At 55.1% G+C, this 19,518-nt stretch overlaps 1 protein-coding gene across 1 annotated transcript in view; it reads left to right on the top strand.

Moving 5' to 3' along the window:
- The first annotated feature begins 374 nt into the window (after positions 1–374).
- The window catches only part of LOC144952830 (importin-4-like), a 38,603-nt gene continuing 19,459 nt past the window's right edge, over positions 375–19,518 (top strand). The window contains exons 1-14 of the mRNA XM_078883298.1: positions 375–494; positions 3,498–3,584; positions 4,173–4,252; positions 6,309–6,350; positions 8,171–8,306; positions 8,880–9,059; positions 11,045–11,110; positions 11,438–11,539; positions 13,062–13,145; positions 14,024–14,239; positions 15,944–15,997; positions 17,006–17,115; positions 17,447–17,555; positions 18,950–19,103. Of these exons, the coding sequence (XP_078739424.1) occupies positions 435–494; positions 3,498–3,584; positions 4,173–4,252; positions 6,309–6,350; positions 8,171–8,306; positions 8,880–9,059; positions 11,045–11,110; positions 11,438–11,539; positions 13,062–13,145; positions 14,024–14,239; positions 15,944–15,997; positions 17,006–17,115; positions 17,447–17,555; positions 18,950–19,103 (1,480 nt within the window). The 5' untranslated portion in view covers positions 375–434. The remainder of the gene's footprint in view (positions 495–3,497; positions 3,585–4,172; positions 4,253–6,308; positions 6,351–8,170; positions 8,307–8,879; positions 9,060–11,044; positions 11,111–11,437; positions 11,540–13,061; positions 13,146–14,023; positions 14,240–15,943; positions 15,998–17,005; positions 17,116–17,446; positions 17,556–18,949; positions 19,104–19,518) is intronic.

Below are 19,518 nucleotides of genomic sequence, written 5' to 3'. Positions count from 1 at the left end.
CCCCTATCGCTCGATTACTCTTCCCTTGCCACCTCCCCATCCAAATGTCAATTTATTGAATACTAATAATCGATTAATAATCGACTGTCTCGATCCGTCCCCTATCGCTCGATTGCTCTCCCCTTGCCACCCCAATGGAATTTTATTTAATAATAGATTAATAATAATCGATTCTTAATAATTGACTCTCTCGATCCGCCCCCTATCGCTCGATTACTCTCCCCTAGCCACTCCCCCCCATAGCAATTTAATAATAATCGATTCTTAATAATCGACTCTCTCGATCCGCCCCCTATCGCTCGATTACTCTCCCCTTGCCACCCGCCCCCCTCCCTCAGCGTGGCCACTTATTTATTTATTTCCTCACTCCACCCTCCGTCTCCCTCCGCTCGCCGCCTCCGCCGCCGCCTCCGCCTCCTCCTCCGCCGCCGACGATGGAGCTCGAGGCGGTGCTGCTCAAGCTGCTGGTGCCCGACAACGCCGTCATCCAGCAGGTTCGAGCGAAATAGTTCATCGCCATCACCTCATCATCATCATTATTACCTCATCATTACCTCACATCATCATTATTACCTCATCATCATTACCTCATCATTACCTCACCACCAATCACCTCATCACCAATCACCTCATCATCATTACCTCATCATCACCTCATCACCAATCACCTCATCACCGCAAACCTCATCACCGCCATCGCCGAAGCGGAGGGACTTTTTTTTCTCCCGCCAAAGCCACGTGGGGGTGGGGGATGACGGGGGAGGGGGGGATATTGGGGGAGGAGCCAACGGCCCCGTTTGCATTTCGTAGCGCGGATAGGCGAAGGCGGCCAATGGGGCGACGAGATTCGATCGGCGGTTCGCGTCCACGTTGGCCAATGGGGAGGCGTGATAGGGTGGCCACGCCCCCACGCTAGCAGCCCCCACCCACTAGCCCCCACCCAGCCCCCCCCATCCCCCCTAGCCCCCCACCCACTAGCCCCCACCCAGCCTCCCCATCCCCCCTAGCCCCCACCTTGCCCCCCTAGCCCCCACCCAGCCCCTAGCGCAAGCGTAGTGCGATTTCTAATTGCGTAGTCGGTCAACGTTATTATTTGTTAACATCATAACTTGTTAACGTTTAACTTGTTAACGTTTTGACTTGTTAAAGTTTTAACTTGTTAACGTTGTGACTTGTTAACGTTTTGACTTGTTAACGTTTAACTTGTTAACAAGTTAAAACGTTAACAAGTCTTAACTTTAACAAGTCAAACTTTAGCAAGTTAAACTTTAACAAGTTAAACTTTAACGTTATGACTTTAACGTTTCACTTGTTAACGTAATAACTTGATGATGCTAACGTGAACAAGGTTAGTTGTCTTATTTCAGAATCGATCAAGCGAGACTTTTTAGAGACATCGGTGAAGTTTTGTCTCTTTAAAGTTTAAAATCGAGATTTTAAAAACAAATTTAAACATTTTTTTACCTCAGAAAGTGTCAAAATTTGTTTATTTTTTTAAAAAAAATTTTAACGAATAACTTTTAACGAATAACCTGCCACACCAGCACGACGAAGGCTTTTAACTTTATACAAAAACTTAATAAACGTTTGACGTTTAACATTAACGCGATTTAAAACTTTGTAGCGCCTGTAGACTTCAACGGCCAGTTGCGATAAGTCGTTATGGTTGTTGTGGTTGTTGTTATTGTTTTATTGTTGTTTGTTATTGTTGTGGTTGTTGTTATGGTTGTGTTTGTTATTGTTATGTGGTTGTTGTTGTGGTTGTTGTTATTGTTGTTATTGTTTACACCTGAATGAAAATCGACGCTTGATAGCGCCTAATTTTCTGACAATTAACACCCCCAAATTAGCCAGTCACCACTCAGCACTCAGCCTGTCAATCATCGATTAGTGTCGTCACCAATCAGCCTGTCAATCATCGATTAATGTCGTCACCAATCAGCCTGTCAATCATCGATTAATGTCGTCACCAATCAGCCTGTCAATCATCGATTAATGTCGTCACCAATCAGCCTGTCAATCATCGATTAATGTCGTCACCAATCAGCCTGTCAATCATCGATTAGTGTCGTCACCAATCAGCCTGTCAATCATCGATTAATGTCGTCACCAATCAGCCTGTCAATCATCGATTAGTGTCGTCACCAATCAGCCTGTCAATCATCGATTAATGTCGTCACCAATCAGCCTGTCAATCATCGATTAATGTCGTCACCAATCAGCCTGTCAATCATCGATTAATGTCGTCACCAATCAGCCTGTCAATCATCGATTAATGTCGTCACCAATCAGCCTGTCAATCATCGATTAGTGTCGTCACCAATCAGCCTGTCAATCATCGATTAGTGTCGTCACCAATCAGCCTGTCAATCATCGATTAATGTCGTCACCAATCAGCCTGTCAATCATCGATTAATGTCGTCACCAATCAGCCTGTCAATCATCGATTAGTGTCGTCACCAATCAGCCTGTCAATCATCGATTAGTGTCGTCACCAATTAGCCTGTCAATCATCAATGAGCCTGTCACCAATGTCGTGTCTGAGTGTATCTTGCTGCCTCTGTCTAACCGGTGTCTGCATGGACGTTGCGTGGGTTGCGTTGCGTGGGTTGCGTTGCGTGTGGTGGGTTGCATCGTGTGCGTTGCGTGCGTTGCGTGGGTTGCGTTGCGTGCGTTGCGTGTGGTGGGTTGCATCGTGTGCGTTGCGTGGGTTGCGTGGGTTGCGTTGCGTGCGTTGCGTGTGGTGGGTTGCATCGTGTGCGTTGCGTGGGTTGCGTTGCGTGGGTTGCGTTGCGTGCGTTGCGTGTGGTGGGTTGCATCGTGTGCGTTGCGTGGGTTGCGTTGCGTGGGTTGCGTTGCGTGGGTTGCGTTGCGTGGGTTGCGTTGCGTGGGTTGCGTTGCGTGGGTTGCGTTGCGTGCGTTGCGTTGCGTGCGTTGCGTGCGTTGCGTGTGGTGGGTTGCATCGTGTGCATTGCGTGGGTTGCGTTGCGTGCGTTGCGTGTGGTGGGTTGCATCGTGTGCATTGCGTGGGTTGCGTTGCGTGGGTTGCGTGCGTTGCGTGTGGTGGGTTGCATCGTGTGCGTTGCGTGGGTTGCGTGTGGTGGGTTGCATCGTGTGCGTTGCGTGGGTTGCGTTGCGTGGGTTGCGTGCGTTGCGTGGGTTGCGTTGCGTGGGTTGCGTTGCGTGCGTTGCGTGTGGTGGGTTGCATCGTGTGCATTGCGTGGGTTGCGTTGCGTGGGTTGCGTGCGTTGCGTGTGGTGGGTTGCATCGTGTGCGTTGCGTGGGTTGCGTTGCGTGGGTTGCGTGCGTTGCGTGGGTTGCGTTGCGTGGGTTGCGTTGCGTGCGTTGCGTGTGGTGGGTTGCATCGTGTGCATTGCGTGGGTTGCGTTGCGTTGCGTGTGGTGGGTTGCATTGTGTGTGTGACGTGGGTTGCATTGCGTGGGTTGCGTTGGGTTGCGTGTGTTGCGTGACGTGGGTTGCGTGGGTTGCGTGTGCAGGCTACGGCCGAGCTCAAGGTTGCCTTCCGGAGCCCCGCGATCATCGCTGCGCTCTGCTCCGTGCTGAGCGGCTCACAGAATCCCCAGGTACCCACTAGGCCAGTGGAGTCAACAACAACAACAACACGTTTAGTCAACAACAACAACACGTTTAGTCAACAACAACAACACGTTTAGTCAACAACAACAACACGTTTAGTCAACAACAACCACACGTTTAGTCAACAACAACCACACGTTTAGTCAACAACAACAACACGTTTAGTCAACAACAACCACAACAACAACAAGTTTAGTCAACAACAATAACAACTAGCAGCAAGCACAAGGGGATTGGGAGCACAGCGCCATTACCTCCCCTCCCTCCTCCCATCTCCTCCCTCCTCCCCTCCCCTCTCCTCCCTCTCCTCCCTCCCTCCTCCCCTCTCCCCCCTCTCCTTCCCCCTCCTCCCTCCCCTCCCTCTCCCCGCTCTCCTTCCCCCTCCTCCCTCTCCCCTCCTCCCTCCTCCCCTCTCCCCCCTCTCCTCTCCCCTCTCTCCTCCCTCCTCCCCTCCCCTCTCCTCCCCCCTCCCCTCTCCCCCCTCCCCTCCCTCCCCTCACCGCACCCCCCACACGCCGCCTGTGATGTGGCCCCGGTGTAACGCGGTGATTCCTGTGGTGCCGGCGGTGCCGCAGGTCCGGCAATTGGCTGCGGTGCTTCTGAGGAGACGCGCTGGTCGGCAGTGGAAGAGACTCACCGACGACACCAAGATCACGTGAAGCCCGCACACACACCGCACACACTCACACACACACACACACACCGCACACACACACACACACCGCACACACTCACACACACACACACCGCACACACCGCACACACACACCGCACACACACACACACACACACACCGCACACACACACACCGCACACACACACACACACACCGCACACACTCACACACACACACACACCGCACACACATACACTCACACACACACACCGCACACACACACACCGCACACACTCACACACTCACACACACACACACACACCGCACACACACACACACACCACACACACACCGCACACACTCACACACACACACACCGCACACACACACACCGCACACACTCACACACACACACCGCACACACACACCGCACACACACACACCGCACACACACACACCGCACACACTCAACCGCACACACACACCGCACACACTCACACACCGCACACACACACCGCACACACACACCGCACACACACACCGCACACACACACACACACCGCACACACTCACACACACACACACACACACCGCACACACTCACACACCGCACACACTCACACACACACACCGCACACACACACACACCGCACACACACACACACACACCGCACACACACACACACACCGCACACACTCACACACACACACCGCACACACACACACCGCACACACTCATACACACACACACACCGCACACACACACACCGCACACACTCACACACACACACACACCGCACACACACACACCGCACACACACACACACCGCACACACACACACACACACCGCACACACACACACCGCACACACACACACACACACCGCACACACTCACACACACACACACACCGCACACACACACACACACCGCACACACACACCGCACACACTCACACACACACACCGCACACACACACACACACCGCACACACTCACACACACACCGCACACGCACACACTCACACACACACCGCACACGCACACACACACATACACACACCGCACACACTCACACACACACACACCGCCCACACACACACACACCGCACACACACACCGCACGCACACACACACACCGCACACACACACACACCACACACACACACCGCACACACACACACCGCACACACACACACACCGCACACACACACACACACACCGCACACACACACCGCACACACAGACACACACCGCACACACTCACACACACACACACACACACCGCACACACACACACACACACACACCGCACACACACACCGCACACACACACACACACACACCGCACACACACCGCACACACACACACACACCGCACACACTCACACACACACACACACACACACCGCACACACTCACACCGCACACACACACACACCGCACACACTCACACCGCACACGCACACACACACACCGCACACGCTCACACACACACACACACCGCACACACACACACACACACTGCACACACACACACCACACACACACACCGCACACACACACACACACACCGCACACACACACACACACCGCACACACACACACACACCGCACACACAGACACACACACACACCGCACACGCATACACACTGCACACACACCGCACACACACACACCGCACACGCCTTCACCTCCACCACCACCGCCACTAATGCCCCCACCGCCACCACCCCCTACACTTTCACCGCCACCACTGCCACCTACGCCACCACCACCACCACCACTCCACTACCGCCACCACCACCACCTACACTGCCACCACCCCCGCCACCACCCCCACCACCACATCCACTCCACCACCACCACCATCACCACCTCCACCCACTACCACCACCGTCACCGATTTATCTGAACCGGTCCCAACGCCTCTCTAGCGAACGAGCACCTGGGGGGGGTGCGATGTGCAGTCAGCGTCACCACTGGGGGGAGGGGGGGGGTGAGTGCAACACTGACCCCCACCCCCCCTCACCCCCACCCCCCCCTCACCCCCCCCTCACCCCCACTCTCCCCCCCCCCGTGTCTTTGTCGGCAGCTTGAAGCCCATCATTCTCCAGATCCTGCGTGACGAGGCCGAGTGAGTTCACCACCACAACACCTCCACTCACTCACTCCACTCACTCACTCCACTCACTCACTCCACTCACTCACTCCACTCACTCACTCCACTCTCTCCCCTCCCTCCCCTCCCTCCACTCCCTCCACTCCCTCCCCTCCACTCCCTCCACTCCCTCCACTCCCTCCACTCCCTCCACTCACTCACTCCACTCCCACCACTCACTCCACTCACTCCACTCCACTCCCTCCACTCCCACCACTCCCACCACTCCCACCACTCCCACCACTCCCACCACTCACTCCACTCCCTCCACTCCCTCCACTCCCACCACTCACTCCACTCACTCCACTCAATCCACTCACTCCACTCACTCCACTCCCACCACTCCCACCACTCACTCCCCTCCACTCCACTCCACTCTCACCACTCACTCCACTCCCTCCACTCCCTCCACTCTCACCACTCCCTCCACTCCCTCCACTCACTCCCTCCACTCCCTCCACTCCCTCCCTCCACTCCCTCCCCTCCCTCCACTCCCTCCACTCACTCACTCCACTCCCACCACTCACTCCACTCACTCCACTCTCACCACTCCCTCCACTCACTCCACTCTCACCACTCCCTCCACTCTCTCCACTCCCACCACTCCCTCCACTCCCTCCACTCCACTCCCTCCACTGTGAGGGAGTTTACCCTGTTGAGGTTGTAATAAACGTAGCGCCTCCGAATTCAAGTGTGTGCCTCCGTGTGAACGCCACGACACACATCCGACCATTGGGCTGACTGATTAGACCAAGGGACATTTGTATATTTAGAACATCATTCACGCGCCGTACAAAATTATCAACTTAAAAATCAGCCCGTTGTTATATTTGGTCAAACGTTTAATTAACTCGCCCCTAATGCGATGGCTGGAACTGCTTCTCTTTGGTGAGGCGTGTGATGTTGTTAGCTGGCGTTGACGATAGTAATAGGTTTTTACCCTTTCAACTGGTACAAAAACTGACACCTTTATACAAGGCATCATGTTTGCAATAACCACAACACAAGCAGTCAAAATGCAAACAAAAAGAAACAACTCTGATGATGATAATGATATGCACTGTCCTTGAAGTTGATTGGTCCACACCCGAGACAGCTTTTCTTAGAGCCTAGTCTCACATGGTGTTGGACCAGATGATGCCAAAAGGCGCACAACTCAAAGACAGCGCACTATCAGAGTATTGAGAGCTCGGGGTAAGCATTTACACTATGAGACATCTCCTTTACCAGTGGCAAAATATAGTAATAGGTTTTTACCCTTTCAACTGATACAAAAACTGACACCTTTATACAAGGCATCATGTTTGCAATAACCACAACACAAGCAGTCAAAATGCAAACAAAAAGAAACAACTCTGATTATGATAATGTATGCACTGTCCTTGAAGTTGATTGGTCCACACCCGAGACAGCTTTTCTTAGAGCCTAGTCTCCATTGGTGTTGGACCAGATGACGCCAAAAGGCGCACAACTCAAAGACAGCGCACTATCAGAGTATGAGAGCTCGGGGTTAAGCATTTACACTGAGACCTCCTTTACCAGTGGCAAAATATAGTGATAGGTTTTTACCCTTTCAACTGGTACGCATTGTTTTTATTTTTTAATTAATTTTAATTTAAATTTTTTACCCACGCGGTGACCATACCGCAAAGAAGCAAGAGTGTGAATCCTTGCAGTCACGAAAGGTTCAAATCTAGGATTGACCGACCGATTGACCGATCGATTGACGCCTCGGTCAAGCGCGTCGCCAACTCTCGCCTCGCCCCCCCCCACCCCCCCCGCCCCCCCCTTCGCAGACACACAGTGCGCCGATCGGCAGCTCACCTGGCCGCGGACGTGAGCCGGCACGAGGGGGCGACCGCCAAGCGTTGGCCGGAGCTGCTGCAATTCCTGACGCACGCCACACGCTCACACAGCGTCGCGGAGCGGGAGGTGCACGCCGCACTCGCCACGCACTCACCACGCACTCACCACGCACTCACCACGCACTCACCACGCACTCACCACGCACTCACGCCGCACTCACCACGCCACCACCACTGCCACAACTACCACAACTACCACCACAACTACCACCACAACTACCATCACAACTACCACGACCACCACAACTACCACCAGCGCCACAACTACCACGACCACCACCACTACCACGACCACCACCACGACAACCACCACCACGACCACCACTACCACCACCACTACCACCACCACTACCACGACCACTACCACGACCACTACCACGACCGCCACAACTACCACGACCATCACGACTACCACCACGACCACCACGACTACCACCACAACTACCACGACCGCCACAACTACCCCCACAACTACCACCACGACTACCACCACGACCACCACGACCGCCACAACTACCACCACAACTACCACGACCACAACTACCACCACAACGACCACAACTACCACCACAACCGCCACAACTGCCACGACCACCACGACCCCCGTGTGTGTCCCCCCCCCCCCCCCCCCCCCCCCCAGGTGGGCATGCTGGTGCTGAGCGTGGTGCTGGACAGGGCCCCGCAGTGCCTGCGTCCGCAGCAGCGCGACCTGCTGCGCCTGCTGCAGGCGACGCTGGCCGACGGCGCCTCGCCGCTGGTGCCGCATTACTCGGCACGCTGCCTCCGCGCCGTCATCCCCCTGGTCGGCTCGGACGAGATGGTGCGCGCGGCGCTGGCTCGCGTGTGCCTCGTGCGTGTGTGTGTGTGCTTTTGTGTGTGCTTGTGTGTGTGCGTGTGTGTGTCTGTGTCAGTGTGTGTGTCAGTGTGTGTCTGTGTGTGTGTGTGTCTGTGTGTGTGTGTGTTTGTGTGTGTGTCTGTGCGTGTGTCTGTGCGTGTGTGTGTCTGTGCCTGTGCGTGTGTGTCTGTGTGTGTGTCTGTGTGTGTGTCTGTGCGTGCGTGTGTGTGTGTCTGTGTGTGTGTGTCTGTGTCTGTGTGCGTGTGTGCCTGTGCGTGTGTGTGTCTGTGTGTGTCTGTGCGTCTGTGTGTCTGTGCGTGTGTGTGCCTATGTGCGTGCGTGTGTGCCTGTGTGTGTGAGTGTGACTGTGTGTGTGTGTGACTGTGTGTCTGTGCATGTCACTGTGTGTGTGTGTGCGTGTGTGTGTGTCTGTGCGCGTGTGTGTCTGTGTGAGTGTGCATGTGCGTGCGTGTGTGTCTGTGCGTGCATGTGTGTGCCTGTGCGTGTGTGTGTGTCTGTGCGTGTGAGTGTGCATGTGCGTGCGTGTGTGTCTGTGCGTGCATGTGTGTGTGTGTGTGTGCCTGTGCGTGTCTGTCTGTATGTGTGTGGATGAGTAAGTGGATGAGCGAGTGGGTAATGTAGTGTGTGAGTGGGTGGTGTGGGGAGCGGTGGTGTAGTGGTTAGCGCTACGCTGCGCTACGAACCCGGCGACCCGAGTTCGATTCCCGCTCTCGGCCAACACCGTCAGTGACGATTATCTGAACCGGTCCTGGGCCTCCCCTAGGTCGACTCAGCCTCAAATGAGTACCTGGTGCGATGTGTAATCATCGCCACTGTAAGGGCGTGGTGCTGGCCACCTACCCCCTCGTGTGCCGTGCCTGCCTTCATAGGTGCTCGCTAACAGCACTTGCCCCTACAGCCTGTTACAGGCTACACGGGGGATCTTTTTGTGTATCAGTGTGCCTGTGTGTGTGTGTGTCGGTGCCTGTGTGTGTGTCTCTGTGTGTCTCTGTATTGTGTCTATACGTGGTTAATGAATGCAGTGAAGTGATTCCTTGCAAAAGGGTTCCAGTTTGGTGTTTTGACGTCTTTAACACGACCGTTTTATTGCTGGAAAGGGTGAAACCTCTTCTTGTGTTTTGATACCACGGGTCAGGGGAGGGGTCCCACGATGTAGCTGCCCCAGCCCAAGCGCTCAATGCCCTGACAGTAGCATTGTCCTGGGGCTGTTTGACTTCTGGCGTTGACCTCTGGTCTGTCCTCTGGTGAAATGGGGCTCAAAAGAAAGCGGTCTCTCTGGTGTGGACCAATCGGTTTCAAAGACGATGCCATCATCGTAAAAAAACAACACTGTAAGTTAAATAAAAGCATGTCAAAAGTTTTAAAAGATGTTTTGGATTTTTAATGATAGAATATCGTGTTGTCATCAGTATGACATAGCTATACCAAGTTTGCAGTCGATAGCACATTGGGAAGTGTGTAAAAATTGAGTTACAAGATTTATTTTTAAATCCTTTATATCAAGTTCACTTGCTTGCTTGCTTGCGCGCTTACGACCGTGCAAATCTTTCGGTCGTTTTTTAACCCACTTCCCGTGATCCAATCGAGCTGACATTTTGCACAATTTTCGTGAAAAAAAAATTCCAAAATTGTACACAGTTTTGGATATATTTATTTATTTAATTACCAATTGCTTAATGGTGGCAGGCAATCATCTGGCCCATAGTTGGCAGCCATCTCAAGCCAGAGGACGAGAGGACTCTAGCCGCCACGCATATAAAAGATTTATAGTGAAAAACTTTTTTTGAGGATATAACAAACAGAGTGAGTTCAATAAAAGTGTGAAATATTGAACGAGTTTTGTCAGCGCTAGGCGGCGATGATGATGACGGTCCAACAGAAGCTGTTGCCGCCGCGAGAATGACCAGCGAAGAGTTCACGTGGCTAACGGGTCATGTGACCTTTCCCAGAATGCCGTGCGTGCCCTGGTGCCCCGGGTGATGGAGGCGGTGGTGCGGCTCGTTGCGGTCGACGAGGTGGGACGACGGTGGCTCGCCGGAGCGTCACAGTCACCCCCAGCTAGTCACCCCCAGCTAGTCACCCCCAGCTAGTCACCCCCAGCTAGTCACCCCCAGTCACCCCCAGCTAGCCACCCCCAGCCCCAACCACCCCCAGCCACCCCCACCACCCCAACCACCCACCCACCCCACCATCACCCACCCCACCCACCCCACACCACCCCAACCACCCACCCACCCCACACTACCCACCCAGCCATCCCAGCCAGGCAGGAATCCAGCCAGGTCATCTCCAGGACGATGGGGGATGATGATGATGATGATGTTGTTGTTGTGTTTGTGCAGGACAAGGCGTGCGAGGCCATGGAGGTGTTTGAGGAGATGATTGAGAGCGAGGTGTCAATCCTGGCGTCCAACATCGCAGACCTCGTCCGCTTCTCGCTGCAGGTGAAGGCCCACAGGAAGTGCTGCCCCCCCCTCCCTCCCATACAGGAAGTGCTGCCCCTCCCACCCACACTGCATCTACAGAACGTGAAGAACCAGTGGCATCTACATCTACAGAACGTGAAGAACCAGTGGCATCTACATCTGCAGAACGTGAAGAACCAGTGGCATCTACATCTGCAGAACGTGAAGAACCAGTGGCATCTACATCTACAGAACGTGAAGAACCAGTGGCATCTACATCTGCAGAACGTGAAGAACCAGTGGCATCTACATCTACAGAACGTGAAGAACCAGTGGCATCTACAGAATGTGAAGAACCAGTGGCATCTACATCTACAGAACGTGATGAACCAGTGGCATCTACATCTGCAGAACGTGAAGAACCAGTGGCATCCACATCTGCAGAACGTGATGAACCAGTGGCATCTACATCTGCAGAACGTGAAGAATCAGTGGCATCTACAGAATGTGAAGAACCAGTGGCATCTACATCTACAGAACGTGATGAACCAGTGGCATCCACATCTACAGAACGTGAAAAACCAGTGGCATCTACAGAACGTGAAGAACCAGTGGCATCTACAGAACGTGAAGAACCAGTGGCATCTACAGAACGTGAAGAACCAGTGGCATCTACAGAACGTGAAGAACCAGTGGCATCTACATCTGCAGAACATGAAGAACCAGTGGCATCTACAGAATGTGAAGAACCAGTGGCATCTACAGAACGTGAAGAACCAGTGGCATCTACAGAACGTGAAGAACCAGTGGCATCTACATCTGCAGAACATGAAGAACCAGTGGCATCTACAGAACGTGAAGAACCAGTGGCATCTACATCTGCAGAACGTGAAGAACCAGTGGCATCTACATCTGCAGAACACGTTTGGAATCGACGGGATTTAAAGCTTTCGTGACTGCAGGGATTCATATGCTTGGTTCTTTCGGTAAAGTCACGTAGAAGGGAAATAATAAAATAATAAAAATATAAAACAATAAAATTGTCACGACGTTTCGACTGCAACACAAGCAATCGTCATCGGGTGTGAAAAAACACAGAAAGAATTTTTCTTTACCGAAAGAACCAAGAATATGAATATGCTTCGTAAATAGTTTACTTTTTAAATCCTTTATATTAAGTTCGCTTGCTTGCTTACGACCGTGCAAATCTTTCGGTCGTTTTTTAACCCACTTCCCGTGATCCAATCGAGCTGACATTTTGCACACAGACTCGTTGTGCGTGACAAATAATTTTCGTGAAAAATAATTTCCAAAATTTTCCACTTTTTAGGGAAAAAAAAATTTCATATTTAATTTTTAGGAATTTTTTTTTTTATATTTTATTTAAAATACCAATGTGATAAAAATGAAACTCTTACTCAAGAAAAACAGAAATGAATAATAAAATAAAACCGATGCCACGCATATAAAGGATTTATAGTGAAAAACATTGTTTTTACGGGTTAATTTTTTTAAAGTTTAGTTTTGTATTTGTGTTTGCCCTTGACCTCTGTCTCCACAGTTGGCCTCTAACCCTCAGCTGGGCGACAGCATCCGCGTGAAGGCCCTGTCGCTGATTTCCTGGCTCGCGAAAACCAAGAGCAAGGTAGCCGCCTGCGACGCCACTCACCCACCCAGCCACCCACCCAGCCACCCACCCAGCCACTCACCAAGCCACTCACCCAGTCACCCACCCAGCCATCCACCCAGCCAGACAGCCACCCACCCACCCACTCACCAAGCTACTCACCCAGTCACCCACCCAGCCACCCACCCAGCCACTCACCAAGCCACTCACCCAGTCACCCACCCAGCCATCCACCCAGCCAGACAGCCACCCACCCACCCACCCACTCACCAAGCCACTCACCCATTCACCCACCCAGCCACTCACCCAGCCAGACAGCCAGCCACTCACCCAGCCACTCACCCAGCCACTCACCCAGCCACTCACCCAGCCAGACAGCCACCCACCCAGCCACCCACCCAGCCAGACAGCCACCCACCCACCCACCCTGTGTGTGTCTGCGTGTGTGTCTGCGTGTGTGTCTGCGTGTGTGTGTGTGCGTGTGTGTGTGTGCGTGTGTGTCTGCGTGTGTGTCTGCGTGTGTGTGTGTGCGTGTGTGTGTGTGCGTGTGTGTCTGCGTGTGTGTGTCTGCGTCTGTCTGCGTGCGTGTCTGCGTGCGTGTCTGCGTGCGTGTCTGCGTGTGTGTCTGCGTGTGTGTCTGCGTGTGTGCGTCTGCGTGTGCGTCTGCGTGTGTGTGTGCGTGTGTGTGTCTGCGTGTGTGTGCGTCTGCGTGTGTGTCTGCGTGTGTGTCTGTGTGTGTGTCTGCGTGTGTGTGTCTGTGTGTGTGTGTGCGTCTGTGTGTGTGTCTGCGTCTGTGTGTGCGTCTGTGTGTGTGTCTGCGTGTGTGCGTCTGCGTGTGTGTCTGCGTGTGTGTCTGCGTGTGTGTCTGCGTGTGTGTCTGTGTGCGTGCCCGCCAGGCTCTGGTGAAGCACAGGCTGGTGGCGCCGGTGCTGTCGGCGCTGTTCCCCATCGCCAGCGCCGCGCCGCCTGAAGGCACCGAGGACCCCGAGGACGAGGAGCGCGGCGGTGGTGGTGGTGGTGGTGGTGGCGGTGACGATGATGATGATGAAGAGGAGGAGGATGTCTTCACGGACAATGCAGAGGCGCACACACCCAAACACTTCGCTGTGCAGGTGTGTGAGGTGTGTGTGTGCGGTGTGTGTGTGTGGCAGTGTGTGTGGTGTGTGTGTGTGGTGTGGTGTGTGTGGCAGTGTGTGTGATGTGTGGGGTTTGTGAGGTGTGTGGTGTGTGTGCTGTGTGTGTGCTGTGTGGGGTTTGTGTGTGTGGTGTGCTGTGTGTGTGCTGTGTGTGGGGTGTGTGTGGTGTGTGGGGTGTGTGCAGTGTGTGCTGTGTTGTGTGTGTGGTGTGTGGTGTGTGTGGTGGTGTGCTGTGCAGTGTGTTTGTGGTGTGTGTGGTGGTGTGGTGCGTGTTTATGGTGTGTGGTGTGCGGTGTGTGCTGTGGGTGTGTGTTTGTGGTTCTGTGTTTGGTGTGCGGTGTGTGGCGGTGTGTATTGGTGTGGTGTGCGCTGTGTGTGTGTGCTGTGTGTGCGGTGTGTGGTGTGTGTGTGTGTGTGGTGTGTGGCGGTGTGTGGTGCGTGTTTGTGTGTGTGTGGTGTGTGGTGTGTGTGTGGTGTGTGTGGTGGTGTGGTGTGTGTGGTGGTGTGTTGTGCAGTGTGTTTGTGGTGTGTGTGGTGGTGTGGTGCGTGTTTATGGTGTGTGGTGTGCGGTGTGTGCTGTGGGTGTGTGTTTGTGGTTCTGTGTTTGGTGTGCGGTGTGTGGCGGTGTGTATTGGTGTGGTGTGTGCTGTGTGTGTGTGCTGTGTGTGCGGTGTGTGTGTGGTGTGTGGTGTGTGGTGTGTGTGTGTGTGTGGTGTGTGGCGGTGTGTGGTGCGTGAGTGGTGTGTGGTGTGTGTGTGCTGTGTGTGTACTGTGTGGTGTGTGGGGTGTGTGTGTGTGTGGTGTGTGGGGTGTGTGTGTGTGTAGTGTGTGTGGTGAGCGGTGTGTGTGTGTGTGTGGTGTGCGTCTGTGGGGAGCGGTATTGTCGCAATCAGCGTGAGTTTGATTCCCGCTCACAGCAAACACCAGCAGTGACCATTATCTGAACCGGTCCTGGGCCTCCCCTAGGTCGACTCAGCCTCAAATGAGTACCCGGTGCTGTGTGGTGAACATCGCCACTGGGGAGACAAAGGCGGCCGGGCGTGGTGCTGGCCACCCACCCCCTCGTGTGCCGTGCCGGCCTTCATAGGTGCCGCTCGCTAACAGCACTTGCCCCTACAGCCTGTTCAAAGGCTACACGGGGGATCTTTGTAATTGTCTTTGTGTCTGTGTGACTGTGTGTGTGTGTGACTGACTGTGTGTGTGTGTAACTGACTGACTGTGTGTGTACCGTGTGCGTGTGTGTGTGTGTGTGTGTGCGCGTGTGTGTGTGCGCGTGTGTGTGTGCGTGTCTGTGTGTGTACCGTGTGTGTGCGTGCGTGTCTGTGTGTGTACCGTGTGCGTGTGTGTGTGTGTGCGCGTGTGTGTGTGTCTGTGCGCGTGTGTGTGCGTGTGTGCGGGTGTGTGTGTGTGCATGCGTGTGTGTGCGTGCGTGCGTGTGTGTGCGTGTGTGCGTGTGTGCGTGTGTGTGTGTGCGTGTGTGTGTGTGTGTGTGCGCGTGTGCGTGCGTGTGTGTGTGTGCGTGCGTGTGTGTGTGCGTGTGTGTGCGTGCGTGCGTGCGTGTGTGTGTGCGTGCGTGTGTGCGTGCGTGTGTGCGTGCGTGTGTGCGTGCGTGTGTGTGTGTGTGTGCGTGCGTGTGTGCGTGTGTGTGTGTGCGTGTGTGTGTGTGTGTGCGCTGTGCAGGTCATCGACGTGTTGGCGCTGCACCTGCCTCCAGACAAACTTCTCCCTCACCTGGTGAGCATCTGGACAGTGACACGGAGTCACAACCCTCACCACCAGTCCCAGCCCCTACCACTAACCCTCACCACCAGCCCCTACCACTAACCCTCACCACCAGCCCCTACCACTAACCCTCACCACCAGCCTTGAGCCCCTACCACTAACCCTCACCACCAGCCCTTACCACTAACCCTCACCACCAGCCCCTACCACTAACCCTCACCACCAGCCCCTACCACTAACCCTCACCACCAGCCCCTACCACTAACCCTCACCACCAGCCCCTACCACTAACCCTCACCACCAGCCCCTACCACTAACCCTCACCACCAGCACCAGCCCCTACCACTAACCCTCACCACCAGCCCCTACCACTAACCCTCGCCACCACCACCAGCCATAGCCCTTAACCCGTGTCTCTCTCTGTGTCTCTCTGCATCTGTGTCTCTCTCCACGCGTCTCACTGCGTGTCTCTCCGTCGTCTGCTTGCGTGCCTTTGTGTGTGCTTCTGTGCGTGTGCCTGTGCGTGCGGCTGCGTGTGTGTGTGTGTCTGTGTGTCTGTGTGTCTGCGTGCACGCGTGCGCGTGTGTGTGTGTGTCTGTGCGTGTGTGTGTGTGTGCGTGTCTACGTGTGTGTCTGTGTGTGTGCGTGTGTCTTGGCGTCTGCGTGTGTCTGCGTGTGTGTGTGTGCGTGTGTCTGTGCGTCTGCGTGTGTGTGCGTGTGTGTGTGCGTGTGTGTGTGCGTGTGTGTGTGTGTGCGTGTCTACGTGTGTGTCTGTGTGTGTGCGTGCGTCTGTGCGTCTGCGCGTGTCTGCGTGTGTGTGTGTGCGTGTGTCTGTGCGTCTGCGCGTGTCTGCGTGTGTGTGTGCGTGTGTGTGTGCGTGTGTGTGTGTCTGCGTGTGTGTGTGTGTCTGCGTGTGTGTGTGTGTCTGCGCGTGTGTGCGTGTGTGTGTGCGTGTGTGTGTGTCTGCGTGTGTGTGTGTGTCTGCGTGTGTGTGCGCGTGTGTGCGTGGTGTGAGTCAAGACGCCGCTGATGGAGCCGGCGCTGCTCAGCGAGGACCCGTACCGCCGCAAGGCGGCGCTCATGTGCCTCGCCGTGCTCGCCGAGGGCTGCGCCGATCACATCCGCAACAAGTGAGGCCCCCCCCACCCTCGTGTCCCCCCCCCTCTCCCCTCGTGTTTCCCCCCCCTCCCCCCCCTCGTGTTTGCCAGTGTCCCCCCCCCTCCCCCCCCCTCGTGTTCCCCCCCCTCCCCCCCCCTCGTGTTCCCCCCCCCTCGTGTTCCCCCCCCTCTCCCCTCGTGTTCCCCCCCTCCCCCCTCGTGTTTCCCCCCCTCCCCTCGTGTTTCCCACCCCTCCTCGTGTCTCCCCCCCCCCCCCTCGTGTTTCCCAGTGTTCCCTCCCCTCCCCCCTGCCACCATGTTTCCCAGTGTTCCCCTCCCTCCCCGCTGGCACCGTGTTTCCCAGGTGCCTGGAGCCGATGCTGCGCTGCGTTTGCTGCGGGATGAGCGACCCGAGTCACATCGTGCAGAACGCAGCCCTCTTCGCTCTCGGACAGTTCTCGGAGCACCTGCAGGTGTGGGAGGGATGGGTGGGGTGGGTGGGGTGGGTGGGGTGGGTGGGGTGGGTGGGGTGGGTGGGGTGGGTGGGGGGTGGGTGGGGGGGAGGGAGGGGTGGGGGGGCGGGGGGGTGGGGGAGGGGTGGGGGTAGGGGTGGTGGGGGGAGGGGGTTGTTTCTTCTTCTTTGCAGCTTGTGCTGCGCCGCGCTCCTCTTGCTGCGGGGACAGAGTTACATGGCGAACGTTGACGCTGGCTGGGTGACGATGACGACGATGACGATGATGACGACGACGACGATGATGATGATGATGACGACGACGATGATGACGACGATGATGACGATGACGACGACGATGACGACGATGACGACGATGACGACGATGACGACGATGACGACGATGACGACGACGACGACGACGATAACGACGATGGTTCAACGTGCCGTGTCGTCATTGGAGGGCGAATCCGCTCGACTTAACGGAGTGCGGCGGCCGCTTCCAGGAAACGCGGCCGTCGCGATTTGATTCGTCAAGTCGCGCGTGGGGATACCCACCTCGCCCGGCGGCGAGTTAACAATCCGTTCCGGCGGCAATCCCAAGTCACACGCCGCCGTTTTTCCAACACCCGCCGCCCGCCCAAAGTATCGTGACGTAGCGGTTACATTTCGATGTAAAGCTTCTTTCGTGACTGCAGCGGGGATTCATCGTTCTCAGTTCTTTCGGTAAAGCCATCGCGTAGAAGGGAAATAATAAAAATTGAACGTAATAAAATACAATTCTCACGACGTTTCGGCCACAACGCAAGCAGCCGTCCTCAGGTGAAGAATGAAACACCACCAAGCTTGGAGCGTATATTTAATCTGCTGGGTTGGAGGGGGGAAGACGAGCGCCTTGACAAAATAATTTGCATATCAAGAGGAATTTAGCGGTATTCCTCCCCCCTCCAACCCAGCAGCTTAAATATACGCTCCAAGCTTGGTGGTGTTTGATTCTTCACCTGAGGACGGCTGCTTGCGTTGTGGCCGAAACGTCGTGAGAATTGTATTTTATTATGTTTTATTTCTATTATTTTATTACTTCCCTTCTACGTGACTTTACCGAAAGAACCAAGAAGATGAATCCCTGCAGTCACGAAAGCATTAAATCGAAATTTAATTATATTTTATTATGTTTTATTTTTATTATTTTATTACTTCCCTTCTACGTGACTTTACCGAAAGAACCAAGAAGATAATACAATAATTCTCACGACGTTTCGGCCACAACGCAAGCAGCCGTCCTCAGGTGAAGAACAGGGCTGTCGGAAAGACAGCGTCTGAATGAAACACCACCAGGCTTGGCAGCGTATATTTAAGCTGCTGGGTTGATATGCAAATTCCTTTTGTCAAGGCGCTCTTCCCCCTCCAACCCAGCCGGAGGTCAGTGCCTACAGCTCCAAGGTGATGCCGCTGCTCATGGCGCAGCTTGGCCACACCGGAGGGGAGCGGGGCGCTGGCCCGGCGCGCAGGCGACGGCAGGCTGTCACACGGGCCTACTACGCCCTGGACAACTTCGTGGAGAGCCTCGGTGAGGCGACCCCCTCCCTCCATCCCCCCTCCCCCCCTCCCTCCCCTCCCTCTCTCTCCATCCCCCCTCCCTCCCCCCTCTCCCTCCCCCCTCCCTCTCCCCTCGCTCCCTTCCCTCTCCCTCACTCGCCCCTCCCTCCATCCCCTCCCTCCCTCTCCATCCCTCCCTCCCTCCCCCTCCATCCCCCCTTCCCTCCCCTCCCCCTCTCCCTTCATCCCTCCCCTCTCCTCTCCTCCCCCTCCATCCCCCCTTCCCTCCCCTCCCCCTCTCCCTCCATTCCTCCCCTCGCCCCTCCCTCCATCCCCCCTCCCTCTCCTCTCTCCCCTCCCTCCCCTCTCTCTCCCTCCCCCCTCTCCTTCCCTCTCCCCTCCCTCCATCCCCCCTCCCCTCCCTCCCTCCCTCCCTCCATCCCCTA

Source organism: Lampetra fluviatilis, chromosome 70, assembly GCF_964198595.1.
Source record: "Lampetra fluviatilis chromosome 70, kcLamFluv1.1, whole genome shotgun sequence".
NCBI lineage: Eukaryota > Metazoa > Chordata > Hyperoartia > Petromyzontiformes > Petromyzontidae > Lampetra > Lampetra fluviatilis.
This window is presented reverse-complemented; position numbering and strand designations above follow the sequence as displayed.